The sequence below is a fragment of the Nicotiana tabacum genome, chromosome 22 (genome assembly GCF_000715075.1).
Source record: "Nicotiana tabacum cultivar K326 chromosome 22, ASM71507v2, whole genome shotgun sequence".
In the NCBI taxonomy this organism is placed as follows: domain Eukaryota; kingdom Viridiplantae; phylum Streptophyta; class Magnoliopsida; order Solanales; family Solanaceae; genus Nicotiana; species Nicotiana tabacum.
In genome coordinates, this window is record NC_134101.1 from 111307589 (window position 1) to 111325573 (window position 17985).

The 17985-nt window shown below is 38.0% G+C and overlaps 2 protein-coding genes across 2 annotated transcripts; one reads left to right on the plus strand and one right to left on the minus strand.

Annotated features, from left to right (window-relative positions):
• Positions 1-10843: 10843 nt before the first annotated feature.
• On the minus strand, positions 10844-11374 carry LOC107830136 (dirigent protein 11-like). The gene has a single exon (XM_016657616.2). It carries the CDS (start codon positions 11372-11374, stop codon positions 10844-10846), a length of 531 nt encoding a protein of 176 aa, XP_016513102.2.
• Positions 11375-13331: 1957 nt separating this feature from the next.
• On the plus strand, positions 13332-16638 carry LOC107830137 (receptor-like protein kinase ANXUR1). Its single transcript, XM_016657617.2, has one exon. The coding sequence runs from the start codon at positions 13600-13602 to the stop codon at positions 16180-16182; it is 2583 nt and encodes an 860-aa protein (XP_016513103.1). The 5' UTR covers positions 13332-13599; the 3' UTR covers positions 16183-16638.
• Positions 16639-17985: the final 1347 nt, after the last annotated feature.

Below are 17985 nucleotides of genomic sequence, written 5' to 3' on the forward strand. Positions count from 1 at the left end.
AGAAGAAGAGGAATCTGAAAAGGAACAAGATAGGTTTGCCATCTTTGGCAGAAGAATTTTTTTGAAAGGAAGACTGTTGAGAGACCTGGATGAGCCAAGAATGAGAAGACTGATGGATGCCCTAGCTGCACAAGGTTAGAAGGACATGGTCCTTGAAATGGATGGGAGGCTGGCTAGGAAAGAATTGATTGAGTTTATGGCCAATGCCACAATGAAGAATGGGGTAGTCACCAGTATAGTGAAAGGAGTAAGGGTGCAGTTTGATGCACTCAAATTGGGTAAGATTCTAGACATACCTAGTGAGGGGTATGATGATTATACAAGACAAAGGTGGCCATGTCTAGATTCTCTCCATACTGCTCTTCAAATCACTAGGAATTTTTGTGATGCCGCAACTGTTGAAGATGTGCCTGAAGCCAGGTTTGTGCAGAAAAGTGAGATGAGGCCCGAGCACAAGGTCTTGTTTGAATTTGTTAACAAGTGCCTGCTGCCCAAACAGGAGAGGAGGCACACTGCCAACTACAAGGACCTGGTTCTTATGGAGTGCCTTGTGAGAGTAATGCAGATCAATTGGCCTGCCTTTATTGTCAAATTACTGGACAGGGTCATAAATGGCTCCAAGGCTCATGCCACCCCATATGGGTTCATATTGACTACTGTTCTAGATAGGCTGAATGTGCCTTTGAAGAAATGGGAGATGGCATCAAGCAAGGAGCACTTTGGCGTCAAGACTCTTCTGGCTTGTGACTATCCAGTCAATGCCACCCCAGTTGGACCTGGTTCATCCCTGAAGACACCTATGAACAACAAGGTTAGGGCTTTGGTTCAAGAGTGTGGATCTAAGGATGCTGAAATTGCTCGGCTCCAGGCTCGTGTAGCTGAACTGGAAACTGAAATAGATGGCCCTAGAACTGAGCTAGCAAAAGAAAAGGAGAAGAGTGATGGGATGCTTCAGAATATGCTCAACCTTCTCCAAACCCATCCATCTAGTTCCTACAAGCCTTAGGATGTCCAGTTGTTGTCTTCTAAACCAAACTAGTACCCCTAGTGACCCAGATTAGGGACTTTTTCATTTTTTTTGCTCATGCTTTGGAAGTTTTTCTTTCTTTTTGTGGTTTGTTGGTGGAAACATATCTTATCAATGAAGCTGTTGTTTCTCTTGTTCTATGAAGATTTTGCTCTTAATAGTTTGAATATGTTTGTTGATTATTGATGATTTCATCCATGTTTTCACTTGCAGTTGCCCAAGTGGCCATGAGTAATTACTAAAATCTGGGATTCACAATGCATGCAACTTTTCGATGATGCCAAAAGGGGGGAGAGATATTGTGCTTTACTCTTTATTCTGAATAATGTGATATTTATAACCTAATTAAATCTGGTCCTTTATGATAAGTTAAAATTCTAAGTTAATGTGTTAATGGTCAAGTTGAGTTGCTACAAGTTCTTTGATTAGTAAAAGCACAAAGTTTGTCATCATCAAAAAGGGGGAATTTGTTGGCCCAAGTTCAGGTGAAGTTTTGAAGAATGACAAATGAACTCAGTCATGGACCAGGTTCATCATGTGAGGCATAGTATTTATCAACCTAGACATGTGAGATACACGTGAAGGAGATAAGTCTCAGTAATCAAGCAGTAATATCTCCTGAACTGATCGAAAAGGTTGCATATTGGATGAGAAGAGAAAGTCTCCTTATGGGAAGAGGACACAATTACACAATCCGGATAAATGATAGGGTTGGAGTTTGTATTGAACAAGGACTCAACTTCAATGGAAGATCAGCAATTGAGTCTCAATCAAACTCTGATTACTAACTCATTAAATAACAGTGATTGTTCTCTTTTACAGGTGTTGCACATACGCAGAAGTTAAACGTGAATAGGGAGCAAAATGGCAACGCTTTTTGCAAGCAGTTCGTGTGTAATTCAAGTGTGCAAACCTGAAGCTACTTGAACGAGATAGAAGAACCAGTTCCGTTGTGTTTATTCTTGTTCTAGTTCAATTATAGTAGGTGGTTTAAAGTTGTACCTTTTCAGCTTTCATAGAAGCATTTGTAATAGGTACTTTGAGTGTTCAAGTTATAGGCTAACTTGAAGGTGTCACAACAGCTGAGGTTGTGTGCTACACAGGGATTAGAGTTAATCCTTAGGCTTACAAAGAGTTTTGTAAATGTTGTTTTGGCTCAATGATTTTAGCGGATGTTTGGGAAAATCCTACTGAGTAGTAGGCCGTGTTTTTTTCACCTTTTGAGCCAGGTGTTTTCCACGTAAAAATCTCTGTATTCTTTATTTCTGTACTTTTAATTTCGCAACAGTAGCAGTTAGAACACCTAGAAAAACCAGGTTCTTCTAGATCGAAAAATTGGGTACCACACAAATCACCCCCCCTCTTGTGTGGTATTGATGTTTAGAACATCAAGCGTATTTCATTCCTGTGGCAATTTCCTATTCTTTTGAGCGGTTGGTAGATATTTATATCCGGGAGATTATTCATCTTCATGGTGTGCTCGTGTTTATTATTTCTAACCAAGGTACGCAGTTTACCTCGCATTTCTGAAGGGCAGTTCAGCGTGAGTTGGGTACTCAAGTCGAGCTGAGCACAACATATCATCCTCAGATGAACGAACAGCCCGAGCGTACTATTCAGATTTTGGAGGATATTCTTCGAGCATGTGTTATTGACTTTGGAGGTTCGTGGGATCAATTCTTGCCATTAGCAGAATTTGCCTACAATAACAGTTACCAGTCGAGCATCCAAATGGCTCCCTATAAGGCATTATATGGTAGGCGGTGTCAATCACCGGTTGGATGGTTTGAGCCGGGAGAGGCTCGATTGTTGGGTATAGATCTAGTACAGTATGCCTTGGATAAGGTTAAGATCATTCAGGATAGGCTTCTTACAGCTCAGTCCAGGCAAAAAAGTTACGCTGCGCAAGGTTCGTGATGTGGCATTCATGGTCAGAGAGCGGGTGTTGCTTCGGGTATCGCCCATGAAGGGCGTGATGAGATTCGGAAAGAAGGGCAAGCTAAGCCCTAGATTCATCGGTCCTTTTGAGATTCTTGATTGAGTAGGAGAGGTGGCTTACAAACTTGCGTTGCCGCCGAGTTTATCAATTGTGCACCTAGTGTTTCTGTATCCATGCTTCGGAAGTATCACGACGATCTATCCCATGTGTTATACTTCAACATTGTCTAGTTGGACAAGGACTTGACCTATGAGGAGGAGCCGATAGCTATTCTAGACCGGCAGGTACGTCAGTTGAGATCGAAGAATTTCCCTTCAGTTCGTGTGTAGTGGAGAGGTCAGCCTGTTGAGGCAGCGACCTGGGAGTCCGAGTTCGATATGCGGAGCCATTATCCTCATCTTTTCACCGCTTCAAGTACTTTTCTATGTTCGTTCGAGGACGAACGGTTGTTTTAGAGGTAGAGAATGTGATGACCCTAAAGGTCATTTCTTGTTGTAGAAGTCAAAATTGTGTTCCGAGGCTTTGAAAATCTCCTTTTGTTTTATCTTGATTTGCATGCGTAGTCCGGGCGCGTTTCCGGAAAGCTTTTATGTGAAATTTTAGAAAATTAATGAATTTGGCCTTTAAAATTGGTTAAAGTTGACTATGGTCAACATTCTTGGTAAACGGACCCGGACCCATAATGTGACGATCCCGTAGGGTCTGTAGTAAAATATGGGACTCGGGCGTATGCCCGAAAGCAAATTCCGAGGTCCCTAGTCCAAGAAAAGAATTTTTAAAGAAAATTGTTTGCTGGAAAATATAAAGGCTTTTAGAAGTGAAATGATGCATTTTCTTGATGGTATTGGGCCCGTATCTTGGTTCCGGAGCCCGGTACAGGTTTAAAATAATAATTAAGTTGAATTTGTGAAATTTGGTAAGGGTCGGAATTGGTTTGGTATAAATCGGACCTTTAGTTGAGAAAATGGAAATTTCAATGTTCTTAAGGAATTTCATTAATTTGAGGTTAAATTCGTAGTTGTTGATGTTATTTTCATGATTTGATCGCACTATCAAGTCCGTATGATGTTTTTAGACTTGCGTGCATGTTTGGTTTGGAGCCCCGAGTGCTCGGGTGAGTTTTGGATAGGCCATAGAGTGAATTTGGACTTAGGAAGATTGTTGGTATGTTGCATTTGTGTTGTAGGCCCCTGATCTCGCAATTTATCGCAATGTACTCAGGGATCGCAAATGCGAGCTTTTGCTTCACAAATGCGAAGACCTCAGGGCCAGCCTTCCTCGCAAATGCGAGATGTTCTTCACAAATGCAAAGGTTGTCAAATAGGCCAAAGGTCGCAAATGCGACGATTTCTTCGCAATTGCGAAAATAGCAGAAATTCCTAGGGTTCGCAATTGCGAACCCCTGGTCGCAATTGCGACATCTGCACCTGATAAGTGAGATTTTTGACGGGATTCTTCTTTATTTTTACAACATTTCAAACCCTAAACTCCCATAGACAATTTTCTTGAGGAGAGTTCTTCCCCAAATCACAGGTAAACGATTTTTGACTTATTTTCTTCAATCTATAACATCTTTTTACATGATTTCACTTCAAAACTAGGGTTTTTTCATGGGAAATTGGGTGTTTTTGGGTAGAAGTTAGGATTTTCAAATTTTGGGGATTTGGACCTCAATTTGAGGTCCGATTTAAAAACTAATTACATATTTGAGTTTGTGGGTGAATGGGTGCTCGAGTTTTGGTTCGAACTTCGGGTTTTGACAAAGCGGGTTTGGAGTCGATTTTTGACTTTTTGGGGAAAACAATGGGAAATCTATTTTCATGAATTAGAATTGGTTTATTTAGCATTTATTAATGTTATTATGTAAATTGTGACTAGATACAAGCGAATTGGAAATGGAACCGAGAGGTAAAGTTGTAGTTGAGACTTAATCTTGTCTGTGGATTCGAGGTAAGTGTTTTGCCTAACCTTAACTTGAGGGAATATGAGTTGTGGTCTATTTGCTATGTGTTAGTATCGAGTACGATGTATAGGTGTGGTGACGAGTATCTATACGTTGGTGTCAAGCATGCCCGTGAGTTTCATATCATGATATTTATGAATCTATTATGTACCGATCATGCTCAACAACAACAACAACCCAGTAATAATTCCACTAGTGGGGTCTGGGGAGGGTAGAGTGTACGCAGACCTAACCCCTACCCATGAGGGTAGAGAGGCTATTTCCGAAAGACCCTCGGCTCACAACAAAAGATCTGTAACAACAGAAAATATACAAATAAGATCAACACCGTAAGTGACAACAAATAAGTGGGAAGGACAATAATTATGCAATAATAAAAATTGTAAATAAAAGTAAAAAATAATAAACAAAAAATAGAAAGTGTGATGGAACAATAACCGCTGGCAGTCCTATATAAAACACTATCAGACTAGCCATAACAACGAAGAAAAATGCTCAACTAAACCCTAACCTACAACACTAATGCTCGACCTCCACACCTCCCTACCCAAGGCCATGTCTTCGGAAATTTGAAGTTGCTCCATGTCTTGCCTTATCACCTCGCCCCAATATTTCTTAGGTCGCCCTCTACCTCTCCTTGTACCTGTCAAAGCCAATTGTTCACACCTCCTAACCGAGGCATCTAGACTCATCCTCCGAACTTGCCCGAACCATCTAAGCCTCGCTTACCGCATCTTGTCGTCCATGGGAGCCACACCCACCTTCTCCCGAATATCTTCATTCCTAATCTTATCCAGCCTAGTGTGCCCGCACATCCATCTAAACATCCTCATTTTGGCTACTTTCATCTTCTGGATATGAGAATTCTTGACTAATGTTGAACAAAGTTTATGAAAGTTTCTTGATAATTGACTATTGTTGAGCATTGGTTCAAGTTGAGTTCCATTTTGTAAAGATATTGTTGAACACGAGATTGGTTATAGCTGAATCCTTTATCGGAATGTTATTGTTGATATTGTTGATTCCCTTGCCGGGATGCTATTGTTGATATTGTTGATTCCCTTGCCAGGACTTATTGCTTCTATTGTTTGGGTGAGGAAGAGTGTAAAGCACGAAGGGTGATGCCGTGTATGATATTGTGAGTGAGTGTAATGCACGAAGGGTGATGTCGTGCCGATATTATGAGTGATAATGTACGAAGGGTGATGACGTGCCATGATTTGAGAGTTAATATACGAAGGGTGATGTGGTGCCAATATTGTGAGAAATAATGCACGAAGGGTGATGTCATGCCATGATTTTGTGAGGTAATGCACGAAGGGTGATGTCGTGCCGTATCTGTTACTTCATATGGTGTGGACGAGAGTAAAAGCACGAAGGGTGATGTCATGCACGTGTTACCATTTCATTATCCTTGTTGATATAGATGTGATGTTCATTATGCTTCTTCATTGGCTTATTGTTAGAATCTGTTATTCCCCGCAGCATGTCCCCTTCCCACCTTATTCTGTGGATTCCTATTATTATGATTCTATTTGTATATGATTTAACTGTACAGATATATATGATTGTTGTGTCCTAGCCTCGTCACTACTTCACCGAGGTTAGGCTCGACACTTACTCAGTACATTTGGTCGGTTGTACTGATACTACACTCTGCACTCTTTTGTGCATATTTCGGTACCGGACCCGGTGAGTAGTTGGAGGTAGCTGCCTTCATTCCAGGGAGACTAAGGTAGATATGCTGATGTCCGCGCCTAACGTCCCCCTTCCCTATTTTTAGCTTTTCTGCTATCTCTTTTATTTCCGAGAACAGTTGTACTTTCTTTTCAGACCAGTATTTGTAATAACTCGTAGATGTTCATGAAGTTGTGACACCAGATCCTTGGGTAGACTTGTATTGGATTATTCGATCATGTTATAACTCTTCCGTATTTATCATCTGTTTAACTTTAGTTTCTATTTATAACTGTTTGGATTGCTTGTTAATGTGTAGAACCCTAATAGTTGGCTTGCCTGGCTTTCATGAGTAGGCGCCATCATGACTCCCAAGGGTGGGAAATCTGGGTCGTGACATGATACTAGGTTGTAGTGTGTGGGATTAAGGAACCATTGTAGGTAGTTTCTTGTTTAAATCTGTTGAGAGAGGAAGGGATTACAATTTTAGAGCCTTCTAGTCTATTTTGCATGATAAGTGTTTGACAAAATCCCTAAGAGAGTTACATCTTGGGAATCCTTCTAATTATTAACCAACGTTCACTATCTTCCTATAGATTGTTATCGCTAGAAGTGCTGGTGCTTTGTAGTAACTTAAAGAGAGCTCAAACAAGGTATGTTGGCTAAACTTTCTCTCTCGGACTTGAATCCCATAATGTTTCAGTAAGTTTAAGTATAATCGGCCCAAAATCTCTAATTTCTACATTTCAAGTTATCCCCTATAAACTTATAAACTTGATTATTCCAAATGAGCCTTATATCGAAAGCTAGATGTTCAAAGTATGGTTTGCTTATTAAAATGGTGTGGCTTTGAGTTGTATTTTAAATGAAAACTAGTATACCAATTGGGTGAGGAAAATTCGATGTGCATAATACTCCTAATTGCTCTTATGTGTACCAAATATCTTGATTGAGTACGCCTTGTTTTTGATAATCTATAAAGATGTTTAAAAATGAAATGAGAAAACGTGAAAAAGATTATGAAATGAGCCTCGACTCAACTGTTTCAAAATGACTTCTAAAAGTAGAATTTGCCTAAAAGCTCTTATACTTAATTCATGCCCATAAGTGGTTGTTTTAGATAATGCTTTGCCTTATAAATACTTCCATTGTGCCCGAGTTCTTACATACTCCGTTGTTAAAATTATACATTGTCATGATTGGGAAAGAGTAATTCAAGAATAATTAGTGTAGTGCTTGTTTATAGCTTTGATGTGTGTTTCTATTACTGGTTGGTATGCCCAATCTTTGGGAAGAAACCTTTTGTGTTTAAAGTTTCCATTGTTAATGAACCTGAGGTATATGATTTTTGAAATACTTTATATGTTGGTAATTGGTAATGACCCTTGAAATTAAAAGAAGTGAATATGGAATATAAAATGCGGCCATCGATCCATGAATAAAAAAAATCTTGTGAAAGGTCCAAAGATCCAAGGAAATATTGTTAATGTGGATGGTTGAAAATACTAATAAAGATTTGTACAATGTGAAAGATTCTGAGATGAATTCATTTCTATATATGTGTTACCCTTGTGTGCAAATCAAACTAAAAATATTTTTGGGAGTATCATTAGCAAAACCGAGGAAGGGTGGTTCATAAGGCCCACACCTGAAACTACACGTGCTGATGTAGGGGTGGATTGTGATTATTTCCCCTTATATGAGATAAAATTGGAATATTGGTAAAATTATAATTATTCCCCTCAATTGGGATGAACCTGGTAACAAATGTGAATTGGAAAAGTCAACCCACACGGTATATGTGGGAAGGCGTCCTAGCTGAGGTGGAGATCAGACTCCATGTTGTGCACATGGTGGTACTGCTCTTGTAACAACATTATTTCGCATCATCATGTCAAACCACATTGTCCGTGGGGAGATGGCCTAGCCGATCGGGCGTGATCGGACTCTGTGCTAACAAAGACGGTGGAATATCAGTGCTAATAATCTCCCAACTATATATATACTATTTTCGTACTTTGAAAATCGTTATGTTTCAATTGGTTATTTAGATATTGTTGATTGTGACTTGCTGGTTCTATGTGTTGTCTTTGCTTATATGGACATTTTTTTAAAGAGGACTTTTAGATATACATACTAGTATTATTCGATAGCACTAACGTCCCTTTTGCCGAGGACACTGTATCTTTAATTGATACAGGTAGTCCCACAGCAGGTGGTATCGATCAGTGATAGTAGTATTCTCTTTCCAGCAGACTTGGTGAACCCCACTTCATCCCGAGGTCAAGACATGTATCTTTTGTTCATTTTCTTATCATGTTTTGAGTATAGCCAGAGCCTTGTTGCCAGTATTTCCTTATCATTCTTCGGTTGTACTTAGAGGCTCCGTAGATAGTTTGTGGGTGGTGCTTCATGTTGGAAGTGAAACTAGAAATGTTGGTATTTGGCAAAATACGTTTTCCATTAAATCTATAAACGTGTAATATTTTGTTAATATGAATAAAGTTTTTAATGGAAATGAAATGGAAGTTGTAATGAAATATTTTCTTTCATCTCCTCTTTATTCATGAACTAGTTTGGGTAGAATGAAATCTAACAGACTTGCTCGGTCGGGTTTACTCGGTTGCCGGTCGCGCTCCTTGATTTTAGGGTGTGACACAAATGCTATTAGCCATGGACTCCTTTGAGTTAATTCAGGCTATACTGAACTTTCTATAACTTAGAGAAACCATCAGCTCTCTTGTTTTCATGGGCTAAATCCCGAGGACTTATCCATTCTCGTCACCTTCTCACTTGCTTTTCCTTATCCTTACTCATGTCTTCCTAAACCTTGTCGCTTGACCATACTTTAGCTTGCAACCTACACATATCCATTTATACTGCTTGCAACCTTCCTTCAACTTTCTTGCACAATAGATTTTCTTATGTTATTCTGGAACATCAAGCGAGACATCACATCGTCTCAAACTCTTCTTTACTCTCTTAACTAGGTCGCTCAGTACCTAGAAACCATAGGCTCGAAGATATTCCACTGACGACGTTGTTATCATTCTTCAATACTGAGTTCAGTGCTTCTGGCCTTCTATCTGAAGTATGGACTATTCACAACCTTCTACATTTGAGTATCTCGTATGTTGTTCAACTTTACCTTACTTACCTTAAAATTTTGCGTCACATCTTCTATCTTTTTCATGATCTCCCTTCCACATAGGTATAATTCACATCCACAACTTGAAGTTCTATTATAATACTTGCACCTCTGGTGCATACACATTCCAGTGAGAGCTTCAAGCTGACTTCTTATAAGGCTGGTACTCTTCTAACTGGCTTTATTGTATAGCCGTTATAAAATATGGCTACTGTACTATCTCTCTTGTACCTATGATATTAAGAGTGATTCTGTAATGTTCTCAATCACGATTTCTATAATTTTCTGGGTCCAATAATCAGACTCCTGATTTACTTCGTTGATGTAACTCTTTAGTTTCCTCTCCCTTCTGATCACTCTTTATGTAGGCTTAAGCTATCTTCCAATCTGCGGCTTATGGTATTAATTATCACTTTAGCCTTTCATGGATGCTCTGGGATATCCGTGATACAATTTTCTAACAATTGAATCCTTTGTCTATGACCTGGGCTCAATTCTTTCTTTTAACTTATACCGGAGTCTTCTACGGCTATTTGATTGTCAACATATATGCTGCATGGATAATACTCTGAATTTTTAACTGCGTTCATGACGTAACTAACCCTGGATCATTAATCGAATAACTCTTTTCGTTCCTTCTAAGCTTTCTTTAAACGTAAGCTATTACTTTTCCTGGTCTTTCTGCCCCCTTGTTGTGTGCATACTTAGCTTATCTTAGTTCCCACGGATGCCGTATTTCTGTGCAATTCATTTGTGCCACTTTCTTTTGGAGTCCACACAATTTTGTAGTGAGACTGTTTTTACATGACTATTTCTCTTTCAAGTTATTATGTTTAGGTTGAAATCTCCTTCCTTATTTCCTCAGCCAGTCTTTCATTATAGTACTTAGGGTTAAAGCTTTGCTTAATAATATTAATTTTTATTTTTTAAAAATTAATACTTCATGAAATACATCTCTTGATTCAATTAATAGTCATCTCACTGCAATAATTAATAGTCATTTGAGTAAGTAGAAAAAAAGTAGCCTCGAATTTGATTCTAGGAAAAAGAGGCAGAATACATGAAAACTTTGACATAAACTAGGAAAAGTCAATAGTGCTTGACAGTAACATGAAGCTTAAGAATGGCTTTGAGATTAGGAATATCAATAAAGTGAGTTGTCATAATGCCATAACCTTTAACAAATCTAAAAAAACCAGTCCCTGAGACAATAGAGAATTCCCTCTCCTTCATTGCAAAAAGATCAGCACCTTGAATCTCCAAAGTACTCCCTTTGAATTCCCCATGAGTGAAAATAACAGAAAACATCAAGTGCAGTCCCTTGCCATCTAACTGTGAATTTATGTACATACCTTGAGCTCTACCAATCTCTTTGGACTTTGGATCTGGACTTTCAGTTACTGGATCATCCACTGCAACCATTGTCCCAAAATGAAGAACACTAGCTTGCGGCCAATCTTTTCCTGCTACAGTGATTGCAGATGTGTCATGCCCACTTAAATAGTCATGGACATAAAACACTAGTTTTGTTTCCTTTGGCTGACGCTTGGGCAAGTTGAAAGCCCAGTAGAGAAGTGGCAGTGCTAGAAGTGGCAAGAAAGAAGAATTTGGAACGGCCATTTCCCTTTCTTTTTTCTTTTTTTTTTTTGGTGGGGGGCGTTTGCTTTGTTTCACGGGGGGGGGGGTTTGGAGGGGCGTTTGCTTTGTTTCACACTTCTTAAGATGCGCACATATAATGATGTGAAAGATGCCTATCCTCTGAGCAAGGATTTTTAGACTAGGAAAATGACAAAGTCATTAGTGGGTATCTTTGGTAATTGTTATATACTTCCTCACTTCTCAACAAGTGATCATTTTATCTTTTTATTTTGGTCTAAAAAAAGTAATTATTTTACATTTTTATTTTGGTCTAAAATAAGTGTTCATTTAGATAAGAGGGGTTGCTCTGATGGTAAGCAACCTCCAACCAAGAGGTTGTGAGTTCGAGTCACCCCAAGAGCAAGGTGAGGAGTTCTTGGAGAGAAGGATGCCGAGGGTTTATTTGGAAACAACCTCTCTAACCCAGGGTAGGAGTAAGGTCTGCGTACACACTACCCTCCCCAGACCCCACAAGTGGGATTATACTGGGTTGTTGTGTTGTTGTTACACAATCTATAAGGAATTTATTTTATTTTTCTAAAATTTGCCCTTATTTTTACATATTACAATGTGTCGAGGTAATAATTAATTAAGGCTAATTTTGTAATACATTTTTCTCTCTAGGTGTTCGTATTTCCTTAATGTGTATGCCAAAGGTAAAATGGTTTGAATACGGCTTATGCTGGGATAAGTTATGTTGGGATTAGTTATCCTGGTATTATTTTTTATCTACTGTTTGATATGTTGTATTAAAAATGACAATTGCATAATTTCTAAGAAGAAGATATAAGTTATCCCAGCACCAATTATCCCAATCCCTACAAGGTATATGTTATTCCGGTACTAATTTTAATCCCGGGATAACTTATACCAGATTTACTAACCAAACAAAGTATTAAGGTAATATTAAATTTTTATACCAGCATTATATCTATATATACCTCCTACCAAACGACCCCTAAGGGGTTTTGTGTCACTTTATCGCGCTAATAAATGCTGATGGTCAATTTTATATTATCACCCTAAAAGAAATTACTGTAGAAAAGAGCATTCGAGACGAAGTTGAAAGGAGATAATGCCATCACAGAGTGATTTTTTACAGCATAGATGTACATATTGTAATGTATACTATTAATCATAATCATGCGTTTAAACATAAAGTATTCTCTAAAACATTTGTTTATTTCATTTAACAAAAATTTGCATTAAATATATTATTTATTTGTTTATCCGTTTCTTTACTTATATAATAGATATTTATTTTTAAATCCTATATTTTTTATTAATTTTTATTTTGATTTCTTACCTAGTGTTTGGTATCCATTAAATTAATCTAAATTCACGCAAGGAAATATTATTTTAGGGAATAAAATGTATTCTATTAAAACAATTTTATTCTTAAAGTTCGAATCGAAAACATCTAATTATTAACGAAGGATACTTACTATCCACTTATAACTGTTGGTGGCCATTCTTTTCAACATTTGTTTTTTTTGGATGAACTCTATGAATATAATAAATCAATAAATTAATAGGAATTCATTACTCTATAAAGCCTTATATGATGAATCAACTTCAGATAAATTCTCCATATTGTAAAAGATAACACTTCAAATATAAATACCTTTAAGATAAGAAATTTTTTATCAACGTTTGAACAGAAAATATTACTCTTTCTCATTTCGTAAAAAGCGTATAGGATTATGCATACATGTCGATATTTTTGTAAAATTTTGATGCTTTAATTTGGAACACTTTTGCATTTTTTTTTTCTCTCATTAATTGAACAAGTGGTTCATAAATTCACCTGTCAAGCAATGAGAATATATCTCACATAACAACACAGAATTTTGTGCTATGAACATATGACTACATTAATATAATTTAATGCCTATTTAATAGATCAATGAATACAGAGGGAAAAGAGGTGGTAGACGTTACCAAAGCATTTTTTACCACTAATTTGCCGTATCTAACGTCTCTTCATCCTAATACTCATTCAAGGAAAAACACAAATCAAAAAAAAAGAAAAAGAAAAAAGAAAGAAGTCTTTGGAAAAGCAAAAAAATCAGATTAAAACTTGTATCTTTGATCTCCATTTTCTTTGCTTTTCCCTTGTGCACGGTTGAAATGCATTAAAGGTGAAATTTAATGGCTCATATATCCTTCATTTTCCATGAAATCTATTGCCAATTCTTGACGCAGCAATGAAACTTTGGTCTTGTGTAAAATTTCTGGTTATCATAACCACATTTTGTTCCGGCCTAAGCAAGGTGAATTCATCTAAAAATGGCTCAAATTCTTATTCCTTTGTTTTGGCTTGTGGGGCTACAAGTAATGCCACAGATGCAGATGGCAGGATTTGGAGTCCAGATTCCACACATCTCCCCTCTGGTAATTCAATCACATCTAAAGCTAAATACCAAGACCCTTCATTGGTTTCTGATATCCCTTACATGACTGCTAGGATTTTCAAGACTCAAACCACGTATTCTTTTCCTGTTTCTCCAAAATCTCGCCATTGGATCAGACTTCATTTTTACCCTTCTACTTATGACAATTTCAACTGCTCCAATTCATTCTTTTCTGTAACTGTTGGAGGGTTTACTCTTCTCAATAACTTCAGTGCCTCAATCACAGCACAAGCACTAACGCAGGCTTATATCATAAGGGAATTCACTATTGTCCCTCTCCAAACTGACACCCTTAACATCACCTTTAACCCTTCATCAGTATACAAGGACTCTTTTGCCTTTATCAATGGAATTGAGATTATTTCAATGCCAGAAATCTTTCAAGCCGCACCTATGGTGGGGTTCTCGGATCAGACAATGGAAACAGAAGCTTCTTCTATGCAAACCATGTTCAGGTTAAATGTTGGTGGACAGTATATTCCATCAAATAATGACTCAGGCCTGGGAAGAATATGGTATGATGACGCACCATATTTGTTTGGTGCATCATTTGGTGTGACATCTGCAGCTAATAACAGTGTCAAAATTTCATATCCTCCTAATCTACCTAATTACATTGCTCCGGTGGATGTTTATAGGACAGCACGATCCATGGGGCCAAATCCAGATGTTAATAGGAATTATAATCTCACTTGGATTTTCCAAATTGATGGAAATTTCACTTATCTCGTGAGGTTACATTTCTGTGAGTTTCAGTTGACAAGAGTGAATCAGAGGGTATTCAATATATACATTAACAATCAGACTGCTTTGGAAGAGGCTGATGTTATTTCGTGGACGAGTGCCCAAGGTGTGCCAGCATACAAGGACTTTGTAATATATGCCACAGATCAACCTGGTGGTGATGAAATGTGGGTGGCTTTACATCCTAATGATAAGACGAAGGCCGAGTTTTATGATTCAATCCTCAATGGACTAGAGATTTTTAAGATCAATGACACAACAGGGAATTTGGCAGGGCCGAATCCTGTTCCATCACCAGGCCCACCTCCGGACACTGATTCTCAGCCAAAACCATCATTTGCATCAAATAAATCTAGTAAAAGTGGCATAATAGCTGGTTCAGTTGTAGGATTGGCGGCTGGCTTTGGTATTGTTTTTGGTGTAGTTGCTTTTATCAAACGCAAGAAAAATATGAACATCGGAGGGAAGTCTAGTAGAGGTGGTTGGTTACCAATTTATAGTAGTTCTAGGACTACAGAAACTAGAACAACTATCTCAGGCAAGAGCAGTGGCAGTAGTCACATTTCCAACATTGGTGGAGGCCTTTGTAGGCACTTCACCTTAGCTGAGATAAAACATGGTACGAAGAATTTTGACGAGTCGCTAGTGATTGGAGTTGGAGGATTTGGTAAAGTGTACAAAGGAGAGATTGATGGAGGGACTAGTGTTGCTATTAAGAGAGCAAACCCTTCTTCTGAACAAGGTCTTCATGAGTTCCAAACTGAGATTGAATTGCTGTCGAAACTTAGACATAGGCACTTAGTCTCATTGATTGGGGCTTGTGAAGAGAATGAAGAGATGATATTAGTGTATGATTATATGGCTAATGGGACATTGAGAGAGCATCTTTATAAGCACAATAAGCCACCTTTATCATGGAAACAAAGACTGGATATTTGTATTGGTGCAGCCAGAGGTCTTCACTATCTTCACACTGGTGCAAGATATACTATCATCCATAGGGATGTGAAAACTACAAACATTTTGTTGGATGATAAGTGGGTAGCAAAGGTTTCTGATTTCGGGTTATCGAAAACGGGACCTAATCTCCATCAAACTCATGTTAGTACAATGGTAAAAGGAAGTTTTGGATACTTGGATCCAGAATATTTCAGAAGACAGCAGCTGACAGAAAAGTCTGATGTGTACTCTTTTGGGGTTGTCCTATATGAAGTACTGTGCGGAAGACCAGCTCTAAATCCTAGTCTACCAAAGGAACAAGTTAGTCTAGCAGATTGGGCATTACACTGCCATAGGAGACATACTACTAAAGAAATTGTGGATCCACATATTAAGGGGGAGATCACACAAGAATGTTTGAAGCAATTTGTTGATACAGCAGTGAGTTGCTTGTCTGATCATGGAACTGATCGCCCTTCAATGGGTTCAGTCTTATGGAATCTTGAGTATTGCCTTCAGATGCAAAATAATCCTGATGGACCAAAGATGGTGGCAGAACAGAAAGCAAACGATGCTTATGCGATGCATACAGAATTGTTAAGCATTACAGAGGAAGGCGGAGAAGGTGAGGAGTCAGAGGAGCACAGCACGGAGGCTGTCTTCTCGCAAATTATGAATCCACAAGGTAGATAGTTGCTTAGTTCTACTATTGTACTTTTGTTTTTGTTCTACAAGTTTATAGTTGACGAGGAGAGGCTTGCTTAGTTGGTAGAGCACCTCCATCTCCAACCAGCTAAGGCTAAAGTTCAATTAAAGGGCGTTTCCACGTTGTAGGTAGTTGGTAAGTGGAAGCACTATTAATCAGACTTGTAGCCTGTATTTCTGTCTTCCTTAGTGCCTTCATTTTTGCTTAGTTGGTAGAGCACCTCCATCTCCAACCAGCTAAGGCTAAAGTTCAATTAAAGGGCGTTTCCACGTTGTAGGTAGTTGGTAAGTGGAAGCACTATTAATCAGACTTGTAGCCTGTATTTCTGTCTTCCTTGGTGCCTTCATTTTTTCTTCTCCATGATGTCTCACCATTTGAGTGAAGCAGCTTTAATATTATAGCTGTATTATTTATGGTTAGCACAACTCTATCTTCTGAAATTGCATCCGGCCCAACGGTTTGCGCTATTATTATTCAAGAAAAGAAAACAGATCAACTATTATAACGTAATGGTTATAGCCTATATGTATAATGCATGTTTTGATCTACAAATATGCATCTTAGTTAACTAGTGAGCTTAAAGAGAAAAGAATTTATCCTTCTAAGGAAACCTATATGATCTTTGAGCATCTTATTTCAATATTTTTTTCTTCGCAAGAAAGCAACTTGCTTGCTGCTTTTATCACCTGAATGAAGCACTGTTTTATTCATTTGTAAATCTAAAGTTAACAATTCTGCAAGACAAAAGGACACACAAAATGTAAACCAAAAGAGCTGAAGACAAAAGAAGTTCGCACATTAGAGGTCGGTCAAATACAGTTTTGCTAAAAGTCATCGCTTTGGTGCTTAAAGCAATGAAGTGGTGCGAAGCGAGGATCATAGCTTCTTGAATGAAGTCGTGCACTTCAAAGAATGACGTGCAAAAGAAAAGGAAAAAAAAAGGAGGTTCTCACTTGTATTAGAGACAGTCAAATATAACTTTATTCTTTTCGGCACTTAAAGAGATGAAGCGATGTGGCAAGTAGGAGCGGCAGACGGGCGGGTCGGGTTGAATATGGGGTCGAAAACGGGTAATGCAAAATGGATAAATTATCCGACCCGACCCGTATTTAATATGGATTGAAAACGAGTTAACAGGTAGATAATATGGATATCCATATTTTTCATGGCTTTTTGAATATAATCACTTTTGATAGAATTCCTAATCTCCCAAACTAGGAACTCCCAATTTGAGGCTTTACAAATGTAAAAGTTAAACACATTAGTTATCCATTTGTTATCCATTTTCTAAGTAGATAATATGGTTGTTATCCATATTTGACCCGTTTTTAAAAAATTTATTATCCAACCTATTTTTTAATGGATAATACGGGTGACTAACTATTTTCTTTTAACCATTTTGTTACCACTAGTGGTAAGAGTTGTTATAGATTCATGGGTGAAGCCATGTGTTTTAGAGAAATGTACACTTCAAACAATGAACACCTTAAATGAGACAAATCAAAAAATGTCTATCGATTCTTTTTTTCTTTTAGGGATGGTTTCCTGTTCATATATATCACAAAAATGAGTACATGGAAGAGGACATAAAACTTAGCTTCCATTGTTAGACGATGAAGTTTAATACCTGCATATACCAAACTGGAGAATGCTAAGGAGTGTACCGACATATACCAAGGTGGAGAACGCTGAGGAGTACAACTCCTTTACATTTTGTACTCTAATATTCTTTACCAAAAAAAGCTGATAGCTTAATGTCACAATCCAAAATCACGTGACTGGTACTCAGC

Bases quoted from the DNA above. Each gene is read 5' to 3' on its own strand.
- LOC107830136 (XM_016657616.2), bottom strand. From the start codon at position 11,374: ATGGCCGTTCCAAATTCTTCTTTCTTGCCACTTCTAGCACTGCCACTT.
- LOC107830137 (XM_016657617.2), top strand. From the start codon at position 13,600: ATGAAACTTTGGTCTTGTGTAAAATTTCTGGTTATCATAACCACATTT.